Raw genomic sequence first — 17,173 nt, 5'->3', positions numbered from 1 at the left:
GACTTCTGGCTTTGTGCTTAGGGGCCACTCCAGGCCACACTCCATGCTCGGGAGACCATGAAGTATGGGGACCTGGCTCAGGCCTCCAGCATGCAAAGCACGCAAACAGCCCACCGAGTTCTCTCTCCAGCCCTGAAGCTTCACATCGCATGAGCAAAATAATTACACAATGAATTTCACTTTTCAGAGGAGGAAAAACGGAGGTTAAGTCAGGAGTCTAAGGTCACACAGCAGTAGGGGTGCTCCCAAGGTCGCACAGCAGTAGGGATGCTCCCAAGGCACGAACACGGAACCTGCAGGTCTGTGCGCTCCCTGCCAGGCAAACAGCAACCCCCCTTCCAACCTCAGGACTAGCTGCCAATGACTCCCTGCTTCGATCTGCAACTGAAATCACACTGAAGACTTTCAACAATGGCCTTACTCCGTCTCCTGTGTTTTGGTGAAAACGCCAACGAACTCTAATTAAAACCAGAGACTCCTTTCCTCTTTCTCGCCTCGTGGAGAACTGTGTGCCAGCCGCTGCTGGCTGAGGAAGCAAAGGAAAGAATGCTCGGCACAGCGGCCACCCTCCCAGAAACGCTTTCTTCATCTCCTGACTTCCCCTCGGCAGCGCCGCCCCTGCAGGCCCAGGCAGACCACGGCACTTACGTACTCTCATGTCCCCGCTGATTTATTTCTTCCTGGAGGCTCAGGACACTGGTGAGGTTAATGATCCTTCTCCGGGGGGTACACGCTGCGGTCATTTCCTTTCTGGAATCATCTTCCACCATTTCCACATCAGAGTTTTCCCGGTGTCTCTTTCTACAATGAAGAGAAGGAACTGGCAGTTCACGGCTGTTCTTCGTTACTATTATTATTATTATGATGATGATGATTTCAGCCGGATTGCCTCTGGGCGGGCAAGGCCTCTCTCCCTCTCTGCTGGTTGTGCGCAGCTGTGGAGGCTCCCAATGTGGGAAGCAGGTTTCCCGGCAACCCTCCTTCATCTGACAACGGTGAATGCCCAGAGCAGGCTGAGGAGGCGCGGATGGACATACGAATGAGTGCGCCCTGCCAAATCTCACTTATCCTCTGCCCATCCGTCCACCAGACCCTGTTCCAGCAGCGCAAACCACAGCGGTGACCACGACCAAGTGCCTGCCCTCATCATGCTTCCTCGGGGGAAGGAATCAGAGAGTTCCTGAAAAGACATCCTTCAAGTAGCAAGAAACGCAATAAAGAAACTAAGGAAAAGAAACGGAAGTGAGTGGTGGGGAGGGGAGAGGAGAGGAATCTATTTTGTGCGCCATGATTTCTAATACTATGACAGGACTTTAAGTGAAAAGGACCACAGAGGCCTCTGGCAGAGGAGACACCTGAGGTGAAGCCTGAGTGACATGAAGCTAGAGTCTTCCCCATGGGGCGAGGGGTCCAAGGGGGACGAGCAGCCCTGAAAGTGCAGCTGAGCACCAAGAGCGGCACTGCCGAAGCTCCAGGAGGATCGGTCCCGAGTTCGTCAACTTTGGAGCTCAGCAATGGTGAGACACTGACTCTGGCTGGGGATGATTTCACTGCCTGCGGTGCTAATTCACAGGTGATGAACAGAATCCTAATGCTTCCCGGGAAGACTATTCAGAGCTTGGATGGGGAGAATGAGCGCCAAGTACCTGGCATGCTTTAACACTCTCCAGGAGGCAAAAGAGCTTTAAAAGTTACAGTGTCTGGCTGACTAAGAAATGAGCAAACTAGAAAAAGCAACTCATTTAAGCTCCAACCATCCACTGGTGCTGCGGTTCTGGTGGCCTCCATGAGTGCACAGAAATAACTGACTGTGGGGAGGGAAAAATCATGCAAAGCTGGAGATACCTGCTTTGCACGCAGCTGACTCCAGTTGGATCCCTGAGCAGAGAGCCAGGAGTAAACCCCGAGCACTTCTGGGTGTGGCCCAACAACTAACCTGTGTCCCTTTCCCCTCGGGCCCCGCCTACCCATAACAAATAACCCAACCCCCACTGACAGATCTATGGAATCTCTACAGACCCTGCAGAACGAACACGTAGTAAGTCCACTCAGTCACTACTATAGTCCTCACTGTACTCTTGCACTCTCTCTACCACCAGTTTTCAGGTTTCAGGGAATTCTTTAATTTGAACTGAAATGGGTTTGAGTGGTTTTGAGTAGGTAAAGGTGGTAAAGGCCCTCCCGTTGATCATCGATTTGCTCGAGCGGGCCCAGTAACGTCTCCATTGGAGACTTTGTTGTTACTGTGTTTGGCATATCGAATACTCTCGGTAGCTTGCCGGGCTCTCCGAGAGGGGCGGAGGAATCGAACTCCGGTCGGCCATGTTGGCCGCTTGTAAGGCGTACGCCCTACCGCTGTGCTATCTCAAATACTCAAGCTATTTTACATTTCTTTTCTTTTCTTTTTTTTTTTTTTTCTGATTTTTGGGTCACACCTGGCAATGCACAGGGGTTACTCCTGGTGGTGCTCGGGGGACTCTATCGGGATACTGGGAATCGAACCCAGGTCGGCCACATGCAAGGCAAACGCTCTACCCACTGTGCTATCGCTACAGCCCCACATTTCTCTCCTTAGGGAAAGATGCTTCCAAGGAAGCATCACCTCTGCTGTTGAGGCTTTATCGAAACCACTATTGCTAGAGAGATAATACAGCAGGTAGAGTTCTTGCCTTGCACACAGTCAACCTGGGTTCGATCCCCAGCATCCCATATGCCCCCCTGAGCACTGCCGGGAGTGATCCATGAGCACAGAGCCAGGAGCAAACCCTGAGCACCACCAGGTGTGGCCCAAACACAAAACCAAAAAAACAGGGGCAGGAGAGATAGTACAGTGGGTAGCCTGGCACACAGCCAACCTGGGTTCGATCCCTGGCACTCCATATGGTCCCCACAAGCCCTGCCAAGAGTGATCCCTCAAAGCAGAGCTGAGCAGCTCCAGGTGTGGGTAAAAACAAAACCAAAAAATTCTTAGAGAATACAATTTTTGATTGTTCTTCTGAAACTTTTTTTCTTGAACTCATGTCTAGAATAGTGAGCAGTTACAGTATCTGGGAGGTCCCAGGGCTGGACACCTGTCAAGCCACGACCAAAGGCGGAGAGAGAACAAGGCCACGGCACTGCCCCACTGGGGACTGAGAACAGGTCAGACAGACAGGAGATGTAAGAAGCCCCATGGACAGGCTAGTCTGGGGCAGTTTTCGCAAAGAGCAGACCTGTGCTATTCCCCCAAATTCATACCTGGGGTTGTCCGGACTGGAAGGGGGGCTTCGCTTCTCTGATTTGTCTGAGGTCTTCTCTGCGGCAGCCCCCTGTAAGCTCTGATCTTTGGCAGCCCCTTCAGCCGGGGCTGGGAGTTCCAGCATTTCCTGGTCTTGGTGCCTGACCCTGCCACTGGGAGCATCTGGTTGGTCTTCTGGGCCCGAGGCCTGGGGCTGAGCAGATGGGGCCGTGCTCAGGGGCTGCAGAAAAGCATCGAGCTTCTGTTCCCGGGAGTCTGTGCGAACCATCTGGTGAGCATAGACCTTTTCGCCACTTCCAGAAGCAGCTGAGGGGGCCACACCCGCAGCAGACTTGATCACCTCCCCAGAAGGGCCGGCCAGGGCTGGTAGTAAAGTCTGTATTCAAAAAGTAGAAAGATTCAGAACATGAATTATGGAATTAGAGGTGCCAACACGAAGCAGAGTGGGAAAAAAGAAAGAACCAGGTATAATAAATTATCATCACAGAATTCTCAAAGAAGCAATCTGACCAAAATTCCAAATATAAGACATGGCAAATGTGAGATTCAAAAATTCAGGAAAATTCTTAGAATCTTAAAAGCCAGAAATGGAAACACTGGCATAAAACTCAAATTTTGGGCTTTCCCCCTGCCATTAGAGAATTTAAAAAATTGTAGCAAAATTTACTTAAAATGCATATACTTAAAATATAGTTATACTGAAGTATGTATGACTTAAGTCTATTTTAAAATACACTTAAAATTTATTATTTAACTGTAACAGTATAGTATTTAACTACACTGATGGTGTTGAATGTTTTCATCCTCCCAGACGAAATTCTCTTTCCATTAAATACTAACTCATCACTCCTGGTGCCCCAAGCTTTTAGCAGCCACAATTCTATCACCTATTTTTTTTTTTTTTAATGTAGGAGTACTGCTATTTATTCAGCCACTGATTAGGCTGATTGAATTGTGCATAAACTCCACCACTATCATCTATTTTTAAACAGACATATTTCCTAGCTCTGTGTATCAGAAAGACCTAACAGCAAAGACCACCCAGTAGCAATGAGGACCCCTGATGCCAGATTACAGTCTCTAAATACCATTTTCCACTCGAGAGCTCCTTGGAGAAATGGCTATAATTCCAGGGCTTGGGCTGGAAAAGTCCAGAGAGAGTCACAACAGTTTGTCTTGCCAGAAACAAGGAAACCATTAAACACTAAGTGAATGAGGACAAAGATGCAAGAGCAGCACCTTGAAGAGGCATCCACTGGCCTAAAATGGGATAATGCAAGCATGAAAAAAAGAGGAAAATGAAGGGCCAGCGAGACTGTATAATACGGCAGGGAAGGCACTTGCTTTGAACACAATTGACCTGGGGTCAACCACAGGACGCCATGTGGCCCCTGGTGATCCCTGAGATCAGAGCCCAAGAGTCAGCCGTGAATGCAGCCAGGCATGTTCCAAAAGCCAAAAAGGAAAAGGGCTATAAGCAATTAATTACATCATATTGCTTTTATTTATTTAAAAAAATTTTTTTTTGCTTTTTGGGTAATACGTGGCGATGCTAAGGGGTATTCCTGGCTCTGCACTCAGGAATTACTCCTGGCAGTGCTCAGGGGAACATATGGGATGCTGGGAATTGAACCGGGTCGGTCGCCTTGCAAGGCAAACGCCCTACCCGCTGAGCTATTACTCCAGCCCCCATATTACTTTTAACAACTAAGCCAAACTACCAAGGGAGAGAAAAAGAAGAGGGCGAAAGGAAGACAGGGAGAGGAGCAGCCATTAAAGATTACCGGAGATCCCAAGGACAACAATGCAGCCTTTGCAAATCACTAAAGGGATACACCACCCACTAGCCATGCTTTCAAGTATGAATTTTCTATTTCAACAGAACCGGTAACAACCAACAAAGCAGGAAAGTTACTCTACATAAAAAAAAACTGAGTTAGTGCTCAATAAATGCACTGCACTGCACTCTCCTCCCGTTGTTCATCGATTTGCTCGAGTGGGCCCAGTAACGTCTCCATCATGAGACTTGTTACTGTGTTTGGCATATTGAATATGTCATGGGTAGCTGCCAGGCTTTTGCCGTGCAGGCGAGATACTCTCGATAGCTTGCCGGGCCCTACAAGAGGGGCGGAGAAACTGAACCTGGCTTGGTCAGGCTGGCTGCACTAAATGATTCTTTAAAAATCCTATTCATTTTTACAGTGCTGGGGACTGAATATGACTCCAAGCCCATCTATATACTCTAATGCTAAACCACATCCCTCATCTAGAAAATTGTACTCTAATAATTCCTGAGAAATAACTGATTCAGGTCCTGTTGAATGAACAGCGAAACATTAAGCTACTGATGAGGAACTTGACAGGAGGCATGGTGGCAGCCCCATCCCAACTCGCTGCAGACCAGCATCACAGGTGGGATGCGGTTCCTGCTGGGACGTGAAAGGAAGCATATGGCTGGCATCACCAATCTAGAATCCTTGCCCAAAATCCTGAATTCTGGACAGAAGCATGCTTCTGGATGGAAGTTCCAGCCAACAGGTAGAAGCAGCACTCCCCTCATTGGTCTCTGGACCTCTCAGAAGCCCGAGTGCTGCCTACAAGCTCCCCTGCAATCTGACGGGGATCGGGGCCGCGTGCCTGCAGCTGTTGACTGCTGTTCTTGTAGGGAGCACAAACCCTTGCATACCTTTCATAAACCCAGGACTGCCCAGAACCACAGCATGTCGGAACAGTGGGGTCCCTGCAGATCCAACAAGCCAATCTGCTTGATCTGGATGTAAAACTGAAATTCTAAAAAGGGGGGGGGGCAGCTTGGACTCTCACACATGGACAAACTGGATGCCTGCAAGGGAAGGGCCCTATACAGACACGTTCTGTTCTTTCTCCACTGCCTGCAGACCTGGAGATGACCCATTCCACCTTGACTGAGGAAGACATGGAGGCCAGGGGTTCAGTGACAAGAGCATTCACTAAGTCTCTGCTGTGAGACACTGCCTGGGCCCTGACCCCACTTTGGCCCTGCCCCTGCGAGATCAGCCATCCCCTGACCTTCTCAGAGGGAGAGGGTCACGTGTCAAGAGCATCTGCTCTACTGCTGCCTTTGTTCCTTTCCCTTTTGATGTTGGCCCCGCTCAGCGGTGCTCATGGATCACTTCTGGCAGGGATTGGGGGACCCCATGGGACGCCGGAGATCAAATGCGGGTCGGCCGTGTGCAAACCAAGCAAGAGCCCTGTCGGCTGTACTGTCGCTCGGCTCCTTTGCTGCTGAGCCTGTTTTCCTCGTAAGTCACCCAGGGCCCAGAGGGGGCGAGGGCTTCACTACAATCCTTTAGGCGGGCTTCAGGAAGGACCTGCTGCTCAGAGAAGTCTCTCTCCGGCCCTCACCTGGGTGTAGTACATGCGGGAGGAGTTGGAGCCCAGGAGGCGGCTCTCGATGTGCTGCTGCACCCGCTCCAGGATGCTGTCCTCGTGCAGGAAGTGCACCTCGTGCTTGGTGGGGTGCACGTTGACATCCACATTCTGGGGGCTGATCTCTAAACTGGCCGGGGGAGGAAAAGGGGATGACTGATTACCTTGGACGGCGGGGGAATGGAGGAAAGAATCTACACTCCTGGGTTATGCAGTTTCTGGGAGCCTGGGAGAGGCCCGATGATGGGGACAAGTCTCAGCCGGGGGAGCCCAGACACCAGCTCTGCTGAGGTAAGGGCTGCAGGGCTCTGGGCAGGCCACAGCATCTCCGCCTCCCGCTCCTCAGCTGTAAGGTGGATTTGAGATACGGTTTGCTGAACACAACTTTGCATGTAGCACTGTGCTCCCGTTGTTCATCAATTTGCTCGAGCGGGCCCAGTAACGTCTCCAGTGTGAGACTTGTTGTTACTGTGTTTGGCATATGAATACAAAACAGGTAGCTTGCCAGGCACTTTGCATGTATTTTGCATGTTTATTATACGCTTTAGAGTAGTATAAAAACTTAAACCGTTATTACCATCACTCCCAAACTAAAAAGAATTTCTTATTACATAATCTGGGCCACATCACTTGTCTCATGTATAACAATGAATTTACCCCCTTATTTTTCAGTCTTAGATGAGGATCAAGACAGGGATATATGTGAGAAAACTTGCCGTCATCAAAACTTAACACAGAGGTCGGTTTAGACACTTCTTTAGCTATGTCCTCCAAAGGCATTCTTGCATTGTTTTGAAAATGGAGGTTTTACAATGTAAGGTTTCAGGTGCTGGAGGGGCCATAAAGGCAGGCAGTTTCTTAGCCAGGTTCTGGGCCAAAGAACACAGTGAGTGAAGGGGGAAAGGTGCATCTTCTGCCTGTATGAGAGACAGGACACCCTTTCGCCAGCGCTTTATGGGGTGCACTCGGCTCAGCCTCAGCAAACCCATGTCTATCAAAGAGGAAAGAACCAGATCATTTCTGTTCCCTTTGAGTCATGAGTGGCAGGCGTGGTATTGCCTTACCTGAGGTACAGGAACGGGTGTGTGTTTTTGGGCAAGTATGCAGCATACACTGTTTCTATGGCTCTTCGTAAGGAAGTTGACTCTACCAGCCGATCTGGGGGAAAAAAAAAAAGGAAAGCAGTGAGGTGACAGGCCTGCACTCATGCCCGCAAGGACGACAGCTCTGGAATGACATGCACAGCAGAGCCGGGAAGGAAGTGCCTCTAAAGGAGTCACTGTCACCCAGCATCAAGGAGGGCGTCACATTTGTGCTCCCCTCTTGTCTGACCTGCAGAAATGATGGGGCAGTACATTCTGCTCCTGACTTTCCTGCCCTCAGTCAGCCTGTATGGGCTAATCTGCTCAGCCCACTGATCTGCTCGGCCCGGTAGGCCAGATGACATCAGCTCACAGGTTTTTTATCCTGCACCTTCACACGGGTGACACATCACAGGTACCCCATGTGTGCCAGACGGTGCAGCAAGGGGAGCATGTGTTTATACTTTAGTTTTGTTTTTTTTTTCCTACAGGGATTGCAGTTGGTCCACCTCTGGCAGTGGATCATTAAGTGTGATTCTGGGTATTGAACCAAAGTCAGTGATACACACGCCAAGTGTCTTAACCCCTATACTAGCTTAATACAGGAAAGGAGGCAGATTTGAGGGGAAACAATGAAAGTTAGGGAAGAGCAAACTAAATCAGAAGATTATCTAGTTTCAGAACACACAGTCCTTCCCTGTCCTTGACAAATGACCTACTGATGGATTTGCTGTCGGGGTGGCCAGAGACATGGTGTGTAATTACTTCCTATCAGTAAAGTGGGGATGATCTGGGGCCAGAGCAATAGTACACAGCAGATAGGGCATTTGCCTTGCACGCGGCTAACCCATGTTCGATCCCCAGCATCCCGATGGCCCCCTGAGCAGCGCCAGGAGTAATTTCTGAGTGCAGAGCCAGGAAGAACCCCTGGGCATCACCAGGTATCACCCAAAAAACCAATAAACAAATATATAAAATTTTTAAATATAATAAAGTGGGGTTGATCTGAGCAATGTTAATCTCTGCCTGCCCCCTCTATCCAGGCCCCCTCAATAATGCCACCGCACTCTGTGGCATGGGTGGTGGGCAGGCCTAGAAGGAGAATAGCACAGCTGGAGCAGCGCAGCTGAGACTTCCTGTCCTGAGCCATGGCCTGATGACTGTTCTTTGTCCTGGACACCTGAGAGAGCATGCAAGTGTGTCCTGAACTAAGTGACGTGAGGAAGAGTTGGCACCTCTTTGCTACGTGAGGAGCCTGGCAGCCTGGTCAGATGAGCTGAGGGCCTGTGCTTAAGGCCCCAGTAGAAGCACAGGTCTGGCCCCTTGCCCTTATGCTGAGCTTTGCAAGCTTATTCTATAGCCAACCCATGTGTTACCAAGCAGTCTTTCTTCATGGTTAGGAAAATACAAAAGCAACACATTTTCTGAGCCTTGATCAAAGCAAGCTTTGTTATGGCTTCCGTCCTCCCTACAGAAGTAGGTTTTTTTTTTTTTTTCAAGAAAGGATTTGTTAATATAAACCAGTGTACCAGATTGTCCCAGCAGAATATTAGCTTTTTCCTGTTTCTTTATTACTTTGAGCAATTGTTGGGACATTTGTAGCTGATTATTACAATAAGTGTGAGGGGGAAATATACTATTTTTCTGTTTGCTTTTTGTTTGGGGGCCACACCTGGCAATGCTCAGGGGCTACTCCTGGCTCTGGACCCCGGCATCCATATGAGGTGCCAGGGACTGAAGCCAGGTCAGCTGTACGCGATGCAAACGTCTTACCTGCTATACTCTATCGCTATAATCTACAGGAATTTAATTTTCCTTGGCAAGCAAACAAACAAAATATCAAAGAATTGTGACTTGCTTTAAACAAAAAGGTGAAAGAAATTAGGTAATAAAAACAACAGATTTTAATTCTTGATGAAAAATTCAGAACATGTTTAAATTTCCTGCTGTGACCCCGTCACCTCAAAAGCTTATGATGGGCTATCATGTAAAAATGGGGCAGAATTCTGGGCTGGAGAGATAGCACAGTGAGTAGGGCGTTTGCCTTGCACACAGCTGAGCCGGGTTCGATTTCCAGCATCCCATATGGTCCCCTGAGCACCGCCAGGAGTAACTCCTGAGTGCAGAGCCAGAAGTAACCCCTGTGCATCGCCAAGTGTAACCCAAAAAGCAAAAAAAAAAAAAAAAAAAAAAGGCAGAATACAAAATAGAATTTATTAAGTAGTAATCATGTATGCAACCTGTCATCAGAAAGAGAAAGATTGGAAAGGAATGGGAGAAAAATTTATTTAGTGAAATTTTACCCTGATTTCCAGGACTACTTTTTGTATCAAAAATGATGATTTTCTTTATAAAGAGAAATTATGGAGTCAAAAAGAAAATTCTGGGCTGAATATATGCTTTGCATGTAGGAAGCCTAAGTTTGATCCCCATTTTCAGAGGAGCCCTCAGGAAGCAGAAGAGATACCTACTACAGCACCGGGAGTAGATCCCTACTCCCACCCCCACTCCAGAGGCCCTCCTCTCCAAAGCAGAAATGTCAAGACTTAGCTTTCATTTTATTTTGTGCCGCCATGCGTGCAGGTCTCATGCACGTAAGGTATACAGTACTGCTAAGCCCAACTTTTCGGCACTCTAGTTTTGTGGGCCATACCCAGTTGTGTTCAAGGCTTACTCCAGACTCGGCACTCAGGGATCATTCCTGGGCAGGGCTCAAAGGACCAGATGGGATGCCAATGATTGAACCTGGGTCAGCCATGTGCAAGGCAGGTGCTCTACCTGCTGTTCTCTCATTTAGCCGCTACTTTCTGTACTTTAACGACAATCATTATGTAGGAGGCCTTCGCCCTGCTACCTGCACAGCTGCAAACACAGGACCTGACCTAAGAAGAACAAAGGACCACCTCGGGCCTGCATGGAAAGATGCCAATGCTGGCAGGTGAGGAAGGTGTGCTGGCTCCCGGGGCACTGACAGGTGCTCTCTCAAAAGCAAGAACCACGTCCTCCACTGTCAGCTAGCAGTGAGCACCTATCAGAGGGCTGAGCACATGGACAGGAGAAACTATAAACGCTTTCTGAACTGGGAACCACAACTTGGCCAAAAGGCTTCCCTGGGTGCGGTCACACACCTGTGGACAAGGAACTACCCCCATGGTTCCATAAAATTCCCCTCAGAACAGACTCCCTCGCCTGATTCCAATTCACTTACGATTGATGAAGAGTAAGAAGATACACTTCTTCACCGAGTAGTTGGCGTTGGAAATGTAGCCTTTCATTTTGAAGCCGAGGGTTTTATCCTCACATTCAACTTCTATCAATTCGCTAGTTTGGGAAAAAGACAACATTTTGAGGTTTGTGAAAACACTGGGGAATCTGAGCATTCTGAAGAATCAGAGTGGGAACTGCCCAATGAGAACTTCAGGGACTCGGCTGTTTGAGATCCTTTTGGTCCAACCACATGTACCTGCACCCCTGTCCACCCATCTCTCCACCCACCACCTACCTCAGGCCTGGCTCGGTGCTTTCAAACATATCTTTACATCAAGCACAGTTCAAAATGTGAGGATGCAAGGACAGGTCTAAGCTCGGAGGCCTATTTTACTGAAACTTCTGTGTACCTTAGTAATGACCATAGATGTTTACAAGCCCTCATCTCTGCTAAATTCGTGATACTGAGGAGCAGCACAGTGGAACTCCTGGGTGATGCATCCCAGGGTGTGCTCGTGAGATTCACAGGCAAAGGGAGGTTTGCGCCAAACCCACTCTTTTCTGCCTCTGGCCTTCCTGAGTGCTGGTCCCCTTGCCTGGAAAGCTCTACTCCTTACCTCATTAGCACCCCCCTCATTCAGGCGTTGCTTCCTCAAAGAACCTGGCCCCACACATTCTTCCACTGTGAGTGACATTCTTACAGGTCTTTCCAACTACAATGACTCCTACGGGTGCAAGAATCATAATCTGCTCCACGTTTGATTTTCTCCCCTCTAGAACCTAGCTGCTGTCAGCAGGAAGTACTTCCTGAGCACTGGCTGAATGGTCAGGGGTGGTCTGCAGGCAGTACCACGTGCTCCAGGCTGAGCAAAAACAGGTGTGGCTGGCGGCAGTGCCCCCCTATACTGAACTGCCACAGCTGCTTCTGCAGGTGGCTCAAGAGGCTGGTGTTTTAGAATCTCACACTGTGAATTGCCGCCCCAGATAATTTCTGATTTCTTACAGTCGCAGGGATTTCCAAGCATTAAATTTAGTCTTTTTTTTTTTTTTGCTTTTTTTGGGTCACACCTGGCGATGTCCAGGGGTTACTCCTGGCTCTGCACTCAGGAATCACCTCTGGCAGTGCTCTCAGGGGACCATATGGGATGCTGGGAATCGAACCTGGGTCAGCTGCGTGCAAGGCAAATGCCCAACCTGCTGTGCCATTGTTCCAGCCCTAAATTTAGAGTCTTAAAATTTAGTTGTAACATCCTAAAAAGTTTTGCCAGGGCCAGAGGGAGAGAGTAGGTGCTTACTCTGCACACAGCTGACCCGGGTTGGATCCCTGACACGCCATATGGTTCAGGTCCCCCCATGATGCCTAAGCACTGAGCACCACGGGGTGTGGCTCAAAAACAAACAAACAAACAAACAAGTTTTGCCATACAGTTAAACACTGTGCATTACAACTGAGGGTACGTTTTAAACATTGCCACTTATTTAGGAAGAAAGGGTGATTAAAAACAAATGGCCCATTCCCTAATTAGGAAGTTGGTTTTACTTAAGAAATGAATTATTTTTCTCTCAAGAAGAAAACAGGTTTCCAGGATTATAACCGTTTTTACTTTCTGTGGGGAAAGGCAAGTTAGGGGTGCTCTTGTTCATCCGTGTGTGCCCACCATCTGCTGTAAGCCTGGCTTATGGAAGGGGCTCAGTATTTCCGCCTAATGTGATGACAGGCACCTAGGGCCTTATAAAGGCCTGCGATTTGGCTAGAAATCTGAAAGTAAAGTGGTGGTTTTCACGCTCTGAGAAGACTGCCAGACGAATTCATAAAACAAGCTGTTTCCTGTCTATGTGATCCTTGACCATGAAGATTTGGTGACGCTATAAATTTGTTGCCACTAGTCAAGGAAATTGTTTAAGGGTAGGAAATCTTTTACTTTATCTTCTGACATCCTTACTTTCTGGCACAAAGCCTCGAATATAGGAAGCAATCTACTAATGCTCAGTGATAATAAATGAAATCCTAAAGTAACCTATGGTGAAAATACAGGAAATGAGGGAGCACTGCAAAATTACAAAATTCTACAATGCTATAAATACTATGCTGACAAAGACGAAGAGTCTTAAAGTCAGACTGTATGTACAGAGGTTCCCCAAGCTTATCTGCCCTCTTTTCAGGGCGAGGTGCAGGGGATGCAAATAGTTTCCATGTCAAGACGATGACTGCCCCCGGGTCATTTCAGCACTTCCCAGCTAGCAGTGTCGCCCACTTGGGGAACCACTAATTTAGAAGATAAACATGTACCAAGAAGTGCCGGCTACGTGCAATGACTGTTGAAAAACCCGAGGCGGGCCTGCATATTTGATTCAAGAAAACTCTTAGGGTAAATAAACGCTCACTTGACAGATCCCAAACTAACATGATTAAATGATAAACCAAGCCCTGGAATGTAAAATGTTTCCTTAACATAGGTTATTAACATACCGACTAACAGCATTTCCAAAGATGGAGCGAATATTGTCAACAGTCGAAGCACTGGGCAGTGTTCGAACATCAGCTACCGTTTCACCCTGCTGATAAACAAAGCAGAAGGGACAACTTCAACTTGTTGCCTTAGTTCTGACTAAATCCTTACCTCTGAAAGTAAACTATTTAAAAAAAAAGTTTCTACTAAAATAGGGAACCACCCCTAATAAATCTCTAATTTTTATTAGAGAAACACCATGAGGTACAGTTGTAGACTTACAAATTTTTGTGTTTGGGTTTCAGTTATACAATGATCCAGTACCCATCCCTCCACCAGTGCCCATTCTCCATCATTTACATTTTTTTTAAAAAATTTTTGTTAGTGAAACACCATGAGGTACAGTTGTAGATTTACAAATTTTTAAAGTAACAAAAAATAGGAGACTAACACCCTAGAGTGGACGAGATCAACTTACTTTTTTAACCGAGAAACTAATGCCTGAATTGTGTATTGCATACCTGCAGAAAAAAAAAAAGTAAGTACTGAGAGGTCAAATGCAAAAAAAAGTCGGAGCCCCATTTTAGTTTAAAACAAGCAAAAATTGGTAGAGTTAAGTGACCTAAGCAAAGATAATACAATCTAATCACTTCCCGTATTTTGTTTTACTCACAGAAAAAGAAGGCATCAGAGACCTCGTAAAGATCTCAATAGTCAATTTTGGCCGAATCAAATGAAAAGAGTCTTGGCCCCCCTTTGTTTTTATAGTCTGCTAACTAGACTCAAGAACAATCCTCACACAATCTCCTTCCCACCTGAAATTTTATTTTCAGTGTCTCAAAGTTATGTTTTGAAAGTGGGGTATCTGACAAACCTCACTTCCACAAGTCCAGTTCTCTTATTTGCTCAGAGCCCCTAACACACCCCCAATTCCATCCTCCTAAACCTAAGGTCTTGTCAATCACCCCGCCTTTACTTGGATGGCCATTTCTTATTACTCCTCCCTCCACAGATGCCACAAACGGAAGAACTATGTCTAACGAAAAACATTTATTCGGTAGCAATGAATTATTCCCTTAACTTAGAACTATAACAACCAGTCAAAATCTATTTTTAGGAGATAAAATTCATACATTGATTTTACTTATTTTCTGTCTTAATTTTTAAGCCACACCAGGTGTGTTCAGGGCTTTCTCCTGGCACTGTCCTTGGGGATCGCTTCTGGAGGGGCATGGAGACTGAACCCAGGGTCTGCCACATGCGAGGCAAGCATCCTACCCACTGTCCGATCACTCTGGCCACTCAGTCTTAATATTATATAGCACCGGGGAAAAAGCAAAACAACTTTTGGAAGTCTATGCAAATGTTTCATTCACTTTAAATTTATTTTTCGAAATAGTAAAACCCATCTGTTACAAGCCAAGAATATCCAAGAGTCCAGAGCCACACTGCAGCCACTGGTGGAGCAGATTAAATCTATCTTAGACATGCTTCCCCCAGACCCATTTCTTTCTCCTTTTGTCAACATGACCGAATCTTTTCTTTGGATCTTTTCTTCAGAAAACTCCCTTTTTTCCTAATCCCCACAGATGTAACCCCAGGTATCCCTGCAGACTCCAGCATAGGATGGGGGAACTCAGCCTCTCTTCAAAAAGACTCAAGCACTCTCCCTAAAATAGACTCTTGAGCATAACAGGGTAAAGAACAGAAGCAACAGGAGTCGAATTACTACATACTAAGCCCCTCACCCTGGCTCCTGTACTCCCCCCAAAGCAGCTGTCCACACTTCTGGATCGTGGTAACTAACTTCCAGCCTGCCAATAAGTTTCTTTGGGCTTCAAGTCGGCCACAGTTCCTCTGTTCTGTCACCCTAATGACTTCGCTGAGGAAGATGCCAGCTGTTCTCTTCTGGGAAGATAAGAGAAAGGTCCCACTGGTGACAGAACCTTGTCCAGAAACGATTCATATGCCACTACGGTTGTTTCCCTTCTAGCGCAGCAACTGTCAAGCGGCAAGCATTGGAATGCATTCTCTGAGCAAGACAGCTCAAAGATCCTCTCAGATTTTTAGACTGTACCTGCCAACAACTTCCAAAATTTTCCCATACTCTTCACTTGGGTTTTTTAAAGCTTTTCTTCTCGTGGATATGTTGTAGAACAGGTCCTCCACCTAAACAAAACATTGATTTTTGTCTTATAAATTCATGGAAGTACATAGAAATAAAAGTCTTAAGCTAGGCAATCAAGCAGTGAGTCTTAATATATTTACCAACAGTACAGTTCTAAGCAGGGATGTGTATGTGTTGGAGGGGCTTGGCTGGGGAGAGTAAGAGACAGGGAAGCCTGAACTAAGAAAACAAAGGAAATAAAGCAGGAACTTCCCCTGCTTCTCACATTCACTCACTGCCTTCTCATAGACAATGGAGGCAATCACTGTGAGATCTTTGCTTTGTCCTGGGAATATGAAGATAAACACTCTTGTCAGGATAGTTTGAGGTTTTTGTGTGTTTGTCTGCTTACCCAGCGGTGCTCAGGATCGTACATATTTTAGTGGAACAAACATAAACTTAACAATTCTAACACTGCATGGCACTCAAGTGTTATTTTGAATTTGGGGATATTTTTGGCTCAGTGATGATGGTGCAGGGAATCAAACCCCAGACTTCCTACATGTAAAGTATGGGTCATATTCTCCAAACTACTTCCCCACCGCTCAAACCTATTTTCCAAACCCCAAAATAATAAAATTTCAAAAACCATCTTTGTTTTCTATCCCCGTGGTACAGCATCAAGATAATATGATGTGCTTTGAAGCCCACATTTGTTTCTGCCTCCTCAAGTCAAATGGTTGGGAGACCTTGGGGAGATGTACAGGAGCCGGGACAAGGGGTGATGGGTGAGTGTGTAGTGCTAGAGTGGGGTGCTTTAAGGTGGTAAGGAATAGGAAGAGAGGAGATGTGGCATTACAGAAATACAAGCACCATGAACTTTCTCCTGACTGAGGATGCAATCAGTTCCCTCAGGCACAAGCCAAAGGGGCAGCCATTCTTTGTTTCATTTGATAGGTGAGAACATTTGAGGCAAAGAGGCATTAAATAAATGACATGCAAGCACTGAATGGCAAGACTGGGACTTGAACTCACATCTTCTGGAGTGAAGCTTAAATTCTTTCAATCTCAACTACCCTGCCGCTAATTCCTGCCATCCCAATAAACTCTCCCAGTCTCTTGAAAAAGATGAAGAAGTCAGTAGGTCACCATGCCACAGACGTCAATAACTATTTCTCTTATTTAAGCATATCATGGGGCTTCTGTTAACTTGTGAAAATTCATTTTATTGTGACTTTGAAAATTCCAAGAAAATTACATCTTTTCCCCTTTCAATATAAAGACAAAGCCCTTTTTAATCAATTCACACTTCCTTGGGCCATCCTTACCGTAATCTGGGTCCCTTGATTGCCCGCACACGGTTTAGGAGGAGCTTTCAGTTTTCCATCGGAGTAATTTGCTCTAGTCAAAAAAGATAGCAATGATTAACAACCATAGCAGTAAGAAAGATAATTCTCCACAGGGAAAGAGGAGAATCATACCAGCAATACTTTAAAACAGCTACATTATCTATCATCTGATTTACCATTTCCACTTTAATAATTTCTACTATTCCCTTAACTATTCAAGATTTAAAAAAGGAGAAGAAAATACCTGTTTCTCAAGCAAGCATTATTTTCTAATTCCTGAATTCTCGGTTATGAACTATTAATACTTTTACTACAGCTTACGGGCTAGAGCA

At 46.6% G+C, this 17,173-nt stretch overlaps 1 protein-coding gene across 1 annotated transcript in view; it reads right to left on the bottom strand.

Annotated features, from left to right (window-relative positions):
* Window positions 1-17,173, bottom strand: part of MLH1 (mutL homolog 1) — a 44,426-nt gene that overhangs the window by 17,554 nt on the left and 9,699 nt on the right. Inside the window, exons 5-13 of the mRNA XM_056129118.1 lie at window positions 16,821-16,893; window positions 15,463-15,554; window positions 13,864-13,906; window positions 13,406-13,494; window positions 10,937-11,049; window positions 7,711-7,804; window positions 6,623-6,776; window positions 3,238-3,614; window positions 653-801 (exon numbers count right to left, since the gene is read on the bottom strand). Coding sequence (XP_055985093.1) covers window positions 653-801; window positions 3,238-3,614; window positions 6,623-6,776; window positions 7,711-7,804; window positions 10,937-11,049; window positions 13,406-13,494; window positions 13,864-13,906; window positions 15,463-15,554; window positions 16,821-16,893 — 1,184 coding nt within the window. The remainder of the gene's footprint in view (window positions 1-652; window positions 802-3,237; window positions 3,615-6,622; window positions 6,777-7,710; window positions 7,805-10,936; window positions 11,050-13,405; window positions 13,495-13,863; window positions 13,907-15,462; window positions 15,555-16,820; window positions 16,894-17,173) is intronic.

Source organism: Sorex fumeus, unplaced genomic scaffold (genome assembly GCF_029834395.1).
Source record: "Sorex fumeus unplaced genomic scaffold, SorFum_2.1 ptg000072l, whole genome shotgun sequence".
In the NCBI taxonomy this organism is placed as follows: Eukaryota; Metazoa; Chordata; class Mammalia; order Eulipotyphla; family Soricidae; genus Sorex; species Sorex fumeus.
The sequence above is the reverse complement of the archived record's forward strand: the minus strand, read 5'-3'. Positions and strand labels throughout refer to the sequence as shown.